This window comes from Sus scrofa, chromosome 6, assembly GCF_054392235.1.
Source record: "Sus scrofa isolate SSC_HxYL_T2T_F1_AM1 chromosome 6, Sscrofa_HxYL_maternal_Yorkshire_Landrace_v2.0, whole genome shotgun sequence".
NCBI classification, from domain to species: domain Eukaryota; kingdom Metazoa; phylum Chordata; class Mammalia; order Artiodactyla; family Suidae; genus Sus; species Sus scrofa.
In genome coordinates this window covers 8,366,400-8,379,186 of record NC_139388.1, presented here as the reverse complement: position 1 = coordinate 8,379,186, position 12,787 = coordinate 8,366,400, and the positions used below count along the sequence as shown (strand labels likewise).

Sequence of the window (12,787 nt, the reverse complement as noted above, 5' to 3'; positions counted from 1 at the left end):
TCTTGGGCTATGACAAATTTTGTTTCCCCTTTCATCAGCTGGTGAACACTGTTAACATTTATTTTTTGCCACTTCTTCTAGCACTGAAATAAACTTTGATAATTAAAGGAGTGCCCTTTGAGATTTGTAAGAGCATGTCCGTGCGTGTGTGTGTGTCTTTTAATCTAAGGCCTCGAGGAAAACCCTCAGGACTGGCAATTCCATCTCCCTAGAAGGCCATGTCGGCATCTTGGGAACCGTGGCAGATGTCTCCTAGGAAGGCCCAGGGGTGCTGGCCAGAACGTTGCCCTAGGACCCCAGGGGACGTTTCCTGGTTTGAACCCAAATCCAGGAAGTGCCTTTTTCTAAAATGGGTCACAGTCCTTTGAGAGTGGCTGCACCCCCAGACCTGGCACCCAGCCCCACCTCCTTCCCTCAGCCCTCCGTGTGGCAACCCCTCTGAGCCTTGGTTTCCCATCTATAAGGAAGGCCAAAACGGCCAACCCTGTTCCATTGCTACGCTGTTAAGGCGCTAAGTCAGAGAGCCAGAGAGGGGATGGAATTATATCCAGCCATCAAACACTAACAGTGAGGCTGCCACTGCAGCAGGAGCCTGGCACTACGTTATCACAGCCATTAATGAAGACTGGCTCTTTAGGGCCAGTGCGGGGTGGCAGGGGGGAAGCCCTGGTCCTGGGGGTCCACCCTGATGGGGAGGAGTAGGTTTTTTGGTCCACATTTGCAAATGGACTTTGATCACTGTTTGGAGAGCCTCTGCAGACAATGTCCTCCTTACCGCTTGCACCGGGGAGGGGGGGCTTCCACTCCCCATCCCCCCCTTGGTTCATCACTGATGAATGGGGCATGCAAACAATTCCTAAGACTTTTTTGTTTGAGGAAGTTGAGAGAAGAAAACAGTATCGGTGCTGGCAGGGAAAGTAATGAATGGATTTCCCAGTCTTGACAGTAGTCAAGGTTTCATCAAGATTCCTCCCCCAGATGCCAAAATCCAGCGCAGGACTGGGGAACAAACCTGCCATGGGTCAAACCCACTGTCAGATTTTCCATCGCAGTCTGGCACTTTCCACTCAGAGGCAGTGGCCAAGTTGGATGGGGCTTCAGGTCACCGCATTAAAGAGTTTTAAGTCCATTCATTCGCACGAGTCGCTCACTTGCTTGAAAGACAAAAACACGTAAGGACCCCTTAGGCTTTGGCGTTTGTTATTGGTCTGGAAAATGACCCGGGTTGAAAGAAGAAAAAAAAAAAAAAGGTGGGTCAAAGTCTGTTGGCCTGGAAGTGGGTGTTTGAAGTGTGTTAAAGCATAGCTGGGAGTCCCTGCTGTGGTACGATGGGACCAGCGGGGTCTCTGCAGCACTGGGAGGGAGTTCGCTCCCCGGCCCAGCACCATGGGTTAAAGGACCCAGTGTTGCCACAACTGATCCCTGGCCTGGGAACTCTCCATGCCATGAAGCGCCCCCACCAAAAAAAACTCCCACAGCTGTGCCCAGGCAAAAGGATACTGGATACCTGTGTGAATAAGTGGCCTGAGTGGGCACCCTCTTCGAACTGTGATTCACTAGATGGCTTGGGGCCACTGCCCATGACACGTGGGCCGTCCTGAGCCAGCTTCCGTGAGGCCCTTTCTGGGGACAAGCTGGGCACCTCCAAAAGCCGTATTCTTTCTAAAGGTCATGAATCGGGGTCATGTTCAGGGCATGGAAGGAGAAGTTTCTGGAACCATCCCACTCTGGAGGAAGTATCTGGGAACTGTCACTCACCCGGGAGGCTTATTCAGGACTTTTACCCCCATATCCTTAAGGGAAACTGACCTATCATTTTCCTGGCTCCTCCTCTCCCCTCCTTGTTTGGTTTGGAAATCCAGGTTACATGGGTCTCACAGAAGGTTTTCTCTTTTTCTGTTCTCTGTAACCATTTGGGAAAGAGAGGGAATGTTTCTGTTCTAGAATATTAGGTAGGCTTCCCTATCAAACCATCCGGGCCGTGTGTGCCTTCTTCCCGCTTCTCATGAGAGGTGTGTAATGCCTGCCTGGATGATCTAGGAGTTACAGCTCTATTCAGGTTTTCTTGTCTTCCATGAGTCTGTTCTGTTAAGTAGCATTTTTTTTTTTTTTTTTAAGGAAACGGACTGCTTTATCCTGGGTTTCAAATTGAATGGCACATATTCAATCTCAATTTCTCAGGCTTAGAAGGAGGACATTGGTCCATCAATAAGCAAGGAGGGAGTTCCTGGGGTGGTTCAGCAGTCGAAGCTGACTAGTATCCATGAGGATGTGGGTTCAATCCCTGGCCTCGCTCAGTGGGTTAAGGATCCAGCGTTGCTGTGAGCTGTAGTACAGGTCGTGGACAGGGCTAGGATCTGGCATTGCTGTGGTGGTGGCTGAGGTGTAGGCTGGCATCTGCAGCTCCGATTCAACCCCTCCACTGGGAATTTCCATATGCTGTGGGTGGAGCCCTAAAAAGCAAAAAAGTGAATAAAAAAATAAGCAATGAGGATGAGTGGGAGAGGTGGCCTCTGCTCCTCCCCCAGCACTCCAGCACACCCCAGTCTGGGCACATTTTTTATCAGTGATCAGGAACCGCCTTGTACTGCTTGGGGGCAGTGATCTAGGGACCAGCGCTGGTGTCGAATTACCTAGATTTTTCTCCTAGTCCCAACCTGGGCCCTTGTAACCTTGTCTCTTCCTCTGAAAGATGGGTAGAATAAACAGCTGCCATGGAGGACTGCTCTGGGGTCACAGAAAGTACTCCGTAAGCTCCAAGGCCCAACAAAGAAGTTACCATATGCTCAGACTTCCAACTTAGCCTTGTCTTTCAATGAAAGAATTCTCGCGAATGCAAACGCTAGGTCTGGAGCAAGGGTGCTGAACTTTCCCCAGTACCACCAACTGGGAGCCCAACGGTCTGTCATTTTTGTCCCAAACATCTTGGTGCTAATTCCTACGGAAGAGTGGTTCTGGAAGCAGGGCCCCTGGACCAGCAGATCATCTCGGAACTTACTAGAAACACGGACGCACGGTCTCTCCTCCAGACCCACAAAATCAGAAACGCTAGGGGTTGGCTCAGTAGTCAGAGTTTTAACACTCCCTCCAGGGGACTGCGATGCTGGCTCCACATCTGAGAGCCCCTGGTCCCCAAAAGTCACAGGGCATTTCTCACGCTCACGCTTAGTTCGCAAGTGCTTGGAAAACATGGTTACTCCATGGTGATCAATAAAAGTAAGAACGATAATCGTGTTGAGAGAGTGAGTAGGAAGAGATAAACAAACAGAAATAGAAGTGAAAGCTGAGATCATTTTAAAAGATCAATGGAGAGGAGACGGCAAATGCTGCACGATTGTGTGGGATGACTCACTCGATGATGGGAACAATTCAGAGAACGTTGCACAAGCGGTGCCTGAGACGCAGCCCTGGCGACACAGACAACGGTCGCCAGGACACAAGGACGATGATTCTCAAAATTCAAAGAAATGTGGACACGGGGTACATGCTCAGCATCAGCAGTGGAAACTCACTGGCTCCAGGAAATTCAGAGAAGGCCCGGTGGCTGTGTGCTGTGCTAGGGCTCAGAGCGAAAGGCTGGCTCCGAGTCAGGATGTCTCCACAGGTTAAAGGCTCATCTGAATCTGCTAAGTATTGATGCCTGGCCTGTTTTGGTGCAACAGCGCTAACCAGTTCTACACCAGACCACATGGGGAGTTAAGCAGCCCAACAGCTCTTCTGTGTGGATGAAACAGGTCTGGTTTAGAGAGAGAGAGATGCCTGGTAGAGAGAGCATCAGCGGGGAGGAGAAATTATGTCAGGTTTTAAACCTTGAAAGGACCAAATCACATTCCCACTCACAAGCTTAAAATTCAAGGAGGAACTCTGGACCTACCAGCAAAAGGATCCAAAAGCACCATCCACCACTCACAACCAAAGGCTTCCCTAGGAGCCACCACATACACTGTGGCTGTTAAATTCAGCGTTTCAAAGACATGATCCACACCCTGCCCCCCGAGATTCCTTGGACGGGGCAGAGCCCAACCTTAACACGCTCCCGAAGGGCTACGGGGGCAGATGGTACCCAGACCACAAAGGCGTCTGTCTTGACGGGAGGAGAATTGGAATCAAAAGCAGTACTGAGTCTCGGCACACACTTCACAACACTACTGGGGAAAACGCTGTCTGAAACCAAAGCACCACCCGCTGGAGCCCCAATTTAGCACTTGTTCCCACAGCTCAGATCAGGGAAGTCAGCAGTAAATGAGTAACGTGTTACATAAGCTGCTTTTCTGTATGCAGAACCTTAATTCACCAAAGAGAAGTTAAAAATCATATAAAAAGCAACAGCCCACCCCCAAAACAAATGCTGGGAAAGCGTAGCCAGGATCTCCCCATCCTTGTCTGGCAGGCAAAGGCGAGGCTCCCTCTGGGCTGAAAACCCCGCGGCCTCGCCCTGGGGCCACGGGGATCTGGGTGGTTGGTGGAGGGGGTCAGAGAAGGCACGGCTGGGGAGGGGAAAGAGGAAAACATTCAGGGTCCACGGGGGCATGGACCCTGGCTTCATGAAGGCTTCCCTCTGCTGAAAACTAAGTGGAGTCAGGTCTTACTCGACTACACCTCTGAGCCCTTGCTGTAAAGTTCTAGAACCACAAAACCCCTCTGTCTTGTGTCTTCGTCAAGAACCTCAAATTCCCTCTCCCTCCACATCCCTCTTTTACTCTTCCCCTCTCCCTCTCCCTCCCTCCCTCTCCCCCAACTACCCCCAAGATCTGGATATGATGCTATTTCTAACTAGAGTGTTAAAGGCTGACAGTAGCTGAGGCATTTATCATACCAGTAACCACAGATGCCAATGCAGGTGGGGAAAGATGCACCATCTGTGTTACACATGTGTTACTCCTTCCAGTGAATCACACTCAAGAGTCTTCTCAGCAATAACGTAGAGATGCCTACTCTCAACCTATGGGAGGGCAGACTCTGAGTCCCAGAGAAAGTCCTTACCAATCTACGTAACTCCAAGCACCTAGCATGGTGACTAAATCTGAGGAATTAATGCTAAATAAATAAATAAATAAAGCCCTGAACTGATGTAAATTAACACCGGATGTGAAAGGTAACTGCTACCTCATCCTGCCACAGAGCGAGTCCCAGAAGGCATGAGAACCACGTGGGGTGCTTGTGAACAAACCGTGTTCTGGGCTCCAGCCTGGCCTTGGGAAACGAGATTCCATGGGATCCACATTTTAACCAAGGGCCAGGTAACCTTGCAGTGAGCCTGAGAACCACTGCCTTAGCCTCATGAGGACTCACGGACACCGATACCAGGGGATGCAATTAAGCAAAAGGGCCCTTTGGGAACCCCCAAGACCCAACAAAATGGGGGTGAGTGGCTCCCGCCTCTCTGTCCAGGCACAGGCCTGAGCAGAGTCGAGAACATCCAACATCAGCAAAAAATGAGGCCAACAAATGATCAGAGACAAGAAAGGTCTAGCAAAGCATTCGACGCTTGCAAGGGCACCACAGAGGCCAGCACGCTCGTTCTCACCTGCTGCCCCCGGTCGTGGGGTACCGTCCCATCACCAGATCATGGACCAGGGAGGTTTCGATGAGGCCCAGGGATGGAGAGGACAGGACTGGCAGCCCTGACCCCTTCTGGAAAGGTGCATGGAAGGAAAGGGCTTCCCTAAACCTCTGACAAGCCTGGCTTCCCGCTATGCCCTGCAGTCTGACAGCTCCCATGGGCACACCGTCCTCCCTCTGACCCCCATCCCCACCTAGGGGCAGCCACCTCTTGACCAGGGGAGGGGCTGCTACCTGCCAGGATGCCAGCCACCAAGCCCAGGTTCCTGAGCCTGCACCCAAGGAGCCTCAAAAGCTCCCCTTCCCGAGACAGGGAATCCCTCTGCTGCTGGCAGCTGTCACCAGAACGTCAAATACCAATGCATGTGCCAGGCCTCATTTTCACGAGCCCACTCCCCCCAAGAGATGGATTTTTAAAACAAACAGCTTTTCCATATGTTAGCAGGAGGAGTCATGTCAGCGTCAGGGATCCCCAGACAGAAATGTGAGTCAATCTGGGGCAAAGACTGCTAAATAAATCCTGTTTGGGTGAAATTCCTCTCTCTGGAGAAAGAGGAACCTCAAAGCAGATTGCTCAGATTCCTCAGCAAGAATCCCAAAGATGCTCTCCCGGCTGGGAAGGCCCCCAGCACTCTGAACTCGAAGTCACTGGCCCTCTAACGTGCATTTGCCTCCGTCAGCCCACCCTTCTGTGAACTCCCCAAGCCTGGTCCTCCCGCGTCCTGGCACACCATTCCCACACACACTCTGCTTCCACGCAGGACACTGGATGGCCTGACTCTGCTGGGCACTGGGCACCTTGAGGCTTAGAACTCTGGCAGCTAAAGAGAAAAATGCATCATGCAGATATACCGGTATCTGAGAAATGAAGGCACGCAGGTAACAGGTGCAGACAGCTAACCTGCCAGACTCGAGCCACTAAGAACTCAGTCAAGAAGCAATCTGCTGCAGAAATATCAGATCTGGGAGCTTGAATTACAGGGGTCATTGGCTCCTCTCTCCTTAAGCCTGCCGCTGGGGATTTGGGCAGAGGGAGGAAGTCCAGAGTCTTTGCCATGTTGCTGCCACCATGCAGCAAGAAGGTACGAACCAAAGGAATGAGCCTAAGATGGGGCCAGAGCAACATCTAGGACCCGGTATAGGCCTGGGGCCAGGTCATGCACGTTCCCGAGAGACTCAAGCGGCAAGAGCACCAGTCTGGAGAATTCCAAATCCAAACTGGGTCTGAGAAGGAGGAGCAGACCCCAGCCCAGACCCCACCTCCCTGAGCTACAGCGCCGGGGGCCGGGTGAGATGGAAAGCAAGGGCTCTGGGAGGTGCAGGCTGCCCCAGAGAGGGACTGGCCCCCTGCGACAGGCGTCTGGGTCTGATGGGTGAGGACTCTGGGCCACCCTCAAGGCAGAGGCTCCAGTGTGGTCACCACGGCCTGGGGGGGGGGGGCGGTCTTTGAGTGCAGCTAGGCATTTCCAAGCCGTGACAGAGCTCGGCTGGCGTGGCAGCGGCTTGGCTTCCCCGCCAGCACAGGCGTCTGCGAGCTGTCTGGGCCTGTGAGCAGGCCCCACGCGCCCTGGGTGAGGGACACCAAGACAAAAGAACCGCCTAGCTGAGCGTCAGGGACAGGGCCGGGGGTCTGAGGCTGCCCGCAAAGCCCGCCCGCCCCAGCCAGACCCCAGCCACGTACCGAGCCCGTTCTCCGCCAGCGCCGCGGGGCTAACGTCGCAGTCGCCCAGGTCCTGCTCGCCGGCGTCGTTCACATCCAGGCCAGGCTGGTGGGACCCGTTTCCCAAGTGCCTCTCGTCCTTCTCGGAGCCGGCGTCCCCGTTTTCCATCCCATTCTGCGCCTTTTTCAGCGGCATGATTTGCAAACCACTGGGCGTAGTCCTGTAGGACACCGTCTTGGCGGCCCGGTCGCCTCCCGCGGGGGGCTTCGCCGAGTACCCCTTTTTGGGCTTCGGCAGGGAAGGGGTGATCCGCTTCCGCTTATGGGAAGTCCCTTTGCTCTTGCTGGACTCTGAGGGTCTGTGCGAGAGTTTCTCCACCGAGGGGCCTCGGCTGTCACGCAGCACCTTGGAGGTGCTGGCCTGCTTCCCCGACTTGAGCCGCTTGTCCTTGGCCAGGTGCAGCCCGTTGAACTCGTCGATGAACTCCTCACAGTGCAGCAGGTGGTGCTCGGGCTCCCACGTGTCCTCCGTGCTCCCGTAGCCTTTCCACCGGATGAGGTACTCCCATTTCCCCTTCTTGTTCCTCCGCTTGTCTACAATCCTTTCAACCTGGGGGGAGGGCAGGGGGAACCGGAAAAGACAGAGGGAGAAAGCGGTCAGTCCGGGGCCCCGAGAACAGCCCGCAGCCCTCAGGACAGAGGCATCCGCCCCGCTCTGGGGCGGGCTGCTCCCGATGCCGGAGGCTCAGCCTCCCCGGAGCCTTCCGGAAGAGCACAGAGAACTCTACCCAATGCTCTCAGATCATCTATGCGGGAAAAGACTCTGGGAAAGAACGGATGTGTGTACACGTCTAACGGAATGATCGGGTAAATCAACCGGACTTCGAGAAAACTTTAAAGTGGGGGGATAAAAAGGAAGAGAAAGCTGGACTATTTCAGGACATCAATGAATGGAACCAAAAGCATATGGTCGTTTCCCACGAGGACCACGTGACCGCCAGGCTGGTCCAGCTGCAGGGACCACTCCGCCTAAGGCTTATTACTCTTGCTTGAAATCACATTGCAAGTGTTCACTAAAGAAACTTAATCTTTTTTTTTTTTGTCTTTTTGCCTTTTCTAGGGCTGCTCCTGCGGCATATGTAGGTTCCCAGGCTATGGGTATGATCGGAGCTGTAGCCGAAGGCCTATGCCAGAGCCACAGCCAAGCAGGATCCCAGCCGCATCTGTGACCTACACCACAGCTCATGGCAACGCCGGATCCTTCACCCACTGAGCGAGGCCAGGGATTGAACCCACAACCTCATGGTTCCTAGTCAGATTTGTTAACCACTGAGCCAGGACGGGAACTCCAGATCTTTACTCTTTTGACTACATCAAGGTAGACTCAGACTTTTATTTATTCATCTAAACTTGGGAAGTAAACCACTTACTATATTTAAGTTTAAACAGCCCACATGACTAGTGGCTGGCCCACTGGATAGCACAACCTATAGCTTCATTGAAATTTTTATATAAATATATTTTATTGAAGTATAGCTGATTTACAATGTTGTGCCAATTTCTGCTGTACAGCAAAGTGACCCAGCCATACATATAGATACATTCTTTTTCTCATACTATCTTCCATCATGTTCTATCCCACGTGACTGGATAGAGTTCCCTGTGCTGGACAGTAGGACCTCATTGCTCATCCATTCTAACTATGAGTTTGCATCTACCAACCCCAAACTCCCAGTCCATCCCGCTCCCTTCCCCCTTCCTCCTTAGCAACCGCAAGTCTGTTCTCTGTCGGTGAGTCAGAAGCAGACTTTTAAAGACCTGCTTTGGTACGGCTTTTTCACCCTTACTGATAAGAAGGACCACTGACCATTTACATGGTAAGCACTACGCTCATGTATCCTTACCGAAAGTACTGCGAATGACGACTAAGTGACATTCCCGGGTAGCGTGAGGCAGACACTGCTACTGCTGGGCCTGGTCGCCCCCATTTCACCTTCTCCTGACAACAACCTGAAGTATGGTGGGTATTCTTTCTCCCTTTCTCTTCCATTGTTTTTGTTTGCTTTTGCTTTTTATAGCCACAGATGCGCCATGTGGAAGGTCCCAGGTTCGGGGTCAAAGCAGAGCTGCAGCTGCTGGCCTACACCGCAGCCCCAGCAACACAGGATCCAGGCCACATCTGCAACCTACTTCACAGCTCACAGCCACGTGGGATGCTTAACTCACCGAGCGAGGCCAGGGATGGAACCTGCCTCCTCATGGAGACAGGTCGGATTTGTCACCTGCTGAGCCACAGTGGGAACTCCTGGTAGGTATTCTTTCTATCCTCCCCCTTTACAGGGAGGGAAGTGGGGCTCAGAGAGATGAGGTCACTCCACCAAGCTCCAACCTGGTAAGGGCAGAGCTGGGATTTGAACCCAAGTTTATTTCTTGATAACTAGGACATATCAACGCTCTCAACGAAAAAAATCTTCCATATGGAGCACAAATGACTGGAATCACAAAAGCCAGTATTATTCCCCCCACCCCACTCAGCTCCCCCAGCTGCACCACAGGGCATGCAGCTGCAAGGCAAGGTGATGGGTACCATCCTTTGAGAGCCTATTATGTCCACAGCATGACCCCACGGGGTAGACTTTATTTCTGCTCGCATTTGAGAGATGAGGGACTAATTATGAAGCAACCTGCCTACACTGTAGGGCTAAGAGGTTATGGAGGTAAGATCTGAACACACATCTGGTTGTAAAGCCAGGGACTACTATCTATGTCCCTTCAAAGGTAAGGAAATCTTTCTGTCTTCAAGTTCTATCATGGAAAAACACACTTAGAAAATGCCAGTCCCAAGGCTAGTAACTGGTGAATCTGAGTGCAGTGTCTACGTGGGGGTTCATCTATTTTTCTTTTGATTTTTGCTATAGATTTGAAATTCTTTACTAAAAAAAAAGACAAAAAATTCCCAATGCTCTACCAAAAACAAGAGATAAATTTCAATGTAAAAGTAAACAATTACATCCAAAATTTCATTGTATCTCAACATAAACATAATATAATTTGAAATTAAGGAGTAAGTGAGGAAAGGAGTTCCTGGTGGGGCACGGTGGTTAGGACCTGGCATTGTCGCTATGGTGGCTTGCGTTAGTGCTGAGGCATGGGTTCGATCCCCAGCCTGGTGCACTGGGTTAAGGATCCAGTATTGCCACAGCTACAGTGTAGGTCACAGCTGTGGCGCATATTCAGTCGCTGGCCCAGGAACATTCATATACCTAGGGCATGGCCAAAATAATAATAATAATAAAATGATGGATAAGCAATGAGATCCTGCTGTATAGCACAGGGAACTATATCTAGCCACTTGTGATAGAACATGATGGAAGATAATGTGAGAAGAAGAATATATACATACATATATATATATATATATATACACACACACACACATGACTGGCTCAACTTTGCTATACAGTAGAAATTGACAGCAACTATAATGGAAAAATAAAAACCATAAAAATAATGATAAAATGAAATGATTGAAGAACATGACCTTGAAACCCCTAAAAAGAAAACCAAATGAGAGGGGAGAAGTGGTTACAGTTACAACTGATAATCGTTAAAGACAGGTCATAGGTATGTGGTAGTTGGTTATACAGCTCTTTATATTTGTATGTTAGAGTTTCGAGGTATTTAAGCTTTTCTGTAATGAAAAGCAAACATTTTTGAAAAGTGAGATAGTCTCCCCATGTTCTATGTACAACAAAGGCTATGTACAATAATTAAACATCTTTCATTGCTTTGTGTTTAATAAATAGCTAAATAGCTAGGCCATCCTGCTTCTTTATAATACTGCTTCTTCACAGACAATTTAAATTGTTTCCTTAATTGATTTATCTCAAATCGAATTGGCCCATTTCTATTACAATGTCTTTCCTTATAAAATGCTCTGTGAACATCTGTTTTAGATTTATTACATAATTTTTAGATGTATCACACAATCTCTATAATAGCTTGAGAAAGTAAAATCATGCCAAACGAATCCAACTTCCAGTCTCTGAATCCAGGAATGGGGCTGGCTGGGTATTCATTGGTGAAAATGCCACAGAAATTCAAGAGTGTCTCTGGAGGAGCCTGCAGCTTTGCACATTCGTAGGACTTTGGGAGAGGAAACCCTCTGCATGTTTACAGAGGGAGAAAAGTGAGCAAGCTACATTTCTGGCACTGCTGGAAAGAGAAGCATGCCCTAGAAAGTCACCCTCGGTGTGTCAGGAGCAAATCCAAATGTGTCTGAGGGATGGCGGCTAAGCGATGTATGCTGGCGTGGAGGTCTCCAACTTCAGAAAGCATGTGCCTGGCTGCCAGGATGGAGAAACTTCTTCCCCAAGATGAAGCAGAAAACCATGGTACAAAACCAGCCAACACAGTGATGGGTGGGTAGAAGGGTAGGTGGATGAAGGATGGAAGGATGGATGGAAGGATGGAAAGATGGATGGATGGATGGATGGATGGAAGGATGGAGGGAAGGATGGATGGAAGGACGGATGGATGGAAGGATGGATGGAAGGAAGGATGGATGGAAGGATGGATGGAAGGATGGAAAGATGGATGGATGGATGGATGGATGGATGGAAGGATGGAGGGAAGGATGGATGGATGGAAGGATGGAGGGAAGGATGGATGGATGGATAGATGGAAGGATGGAGGGAAGGATGGATGGATGGAAGGATGGATGGATGGAAGGATGGATGGATGGATGGAAGGATGGAAGGATGGATGGATGGTGCCCACTCCTCAAAATGAGCTTGGTATAGTATTTAAGAACACAGTCTATAGAGCAAGACTATCTGGTTTAATCTCCTGCTAAGGAGTCACGTGCTCTTGAGCAAGTGACTAAACCTCTTCAGGCTTCAGATGACTCATCCAGCAAGGGGGAAGTAACAGCACCTACACCTCCGAGGGGGACTGTGGAGAATATACAAATAAGGAGTCTAGCATTCCATCATAAAGGTCACTTCATCTTGCATATCCTCCTGGAATACAAACCTGGGCGGTAGGTAAAGACGTTTCCCCACCCTGCAGAAAATGACCCCTCAGGCCTGTCAACTCCTCTCTTGGAAGTAGAGGCAGTCCACCTACTTCAGTAAGTCCTTCCACGTGTGGGAGACTGGGACATTCTTTGTCTGGAAATCCTGTGTTTTCCTTAAGTTCCCCCAACCTCCTCCACTGTCTCCTCAGGACACCTACTAAAAACAGAGACCTGGGCCCCCGGCTGCTAATGGCTCTGCTCCTGACGCCCCCCCAGCCCCACCCTACCTGCACAGGCCTCAGGCACTCCCTGAAGCTCAGGCCCTTCGCATGGAGACAACCATCCATTTCCTTCTACTGACTTACACACGACACACGATATTTCAAAATGATGTGTTCGCACATTCACCACCTCTGTTCAAAGATGAGCAGTCTGAGGCCCTAAACCATTCCTTAGAGTTCCACCAAATCATTAACTAAGATTTTCTTCTTGTGATCTCAGCTAACACTATGCTACAGCAGGGAGAGGCAGGGAAATTCTGAAATAAT

General features: G+C 50.4%; 1 protein-coding gene across 8 annotated transcripts in view; it reads right to left on the bottom strand.

The window, feature by feature from the left end:
• The window catches only part of CDYL2 (chromodomain Y like 2), a 350,650-nt gene that overhangs the window by 47,274 nt on the left and 290,589 nt on the right, over nucleotides 1-12,787 (bottom strand). For all 8 annotated transcript variants that reach the window (XR_014805368.1, XR_014805367.1, XM_084959475.1 and 5 more), the window contains one exon: nucleotides 7,244-7,832. Coding sequence is in view for 6 of the 8 variants with exons in the window: in XM_021097053.2 (XP_020952712.2) it covers nucleotides 7,244-7,832 (589 nt within the window). In the remaining 2 variants the exon portion in view is untranslated. The remainder of the gene's footprint in view (nucleotides 1-7,243; nucleotides 7,833-12,787) is intronic.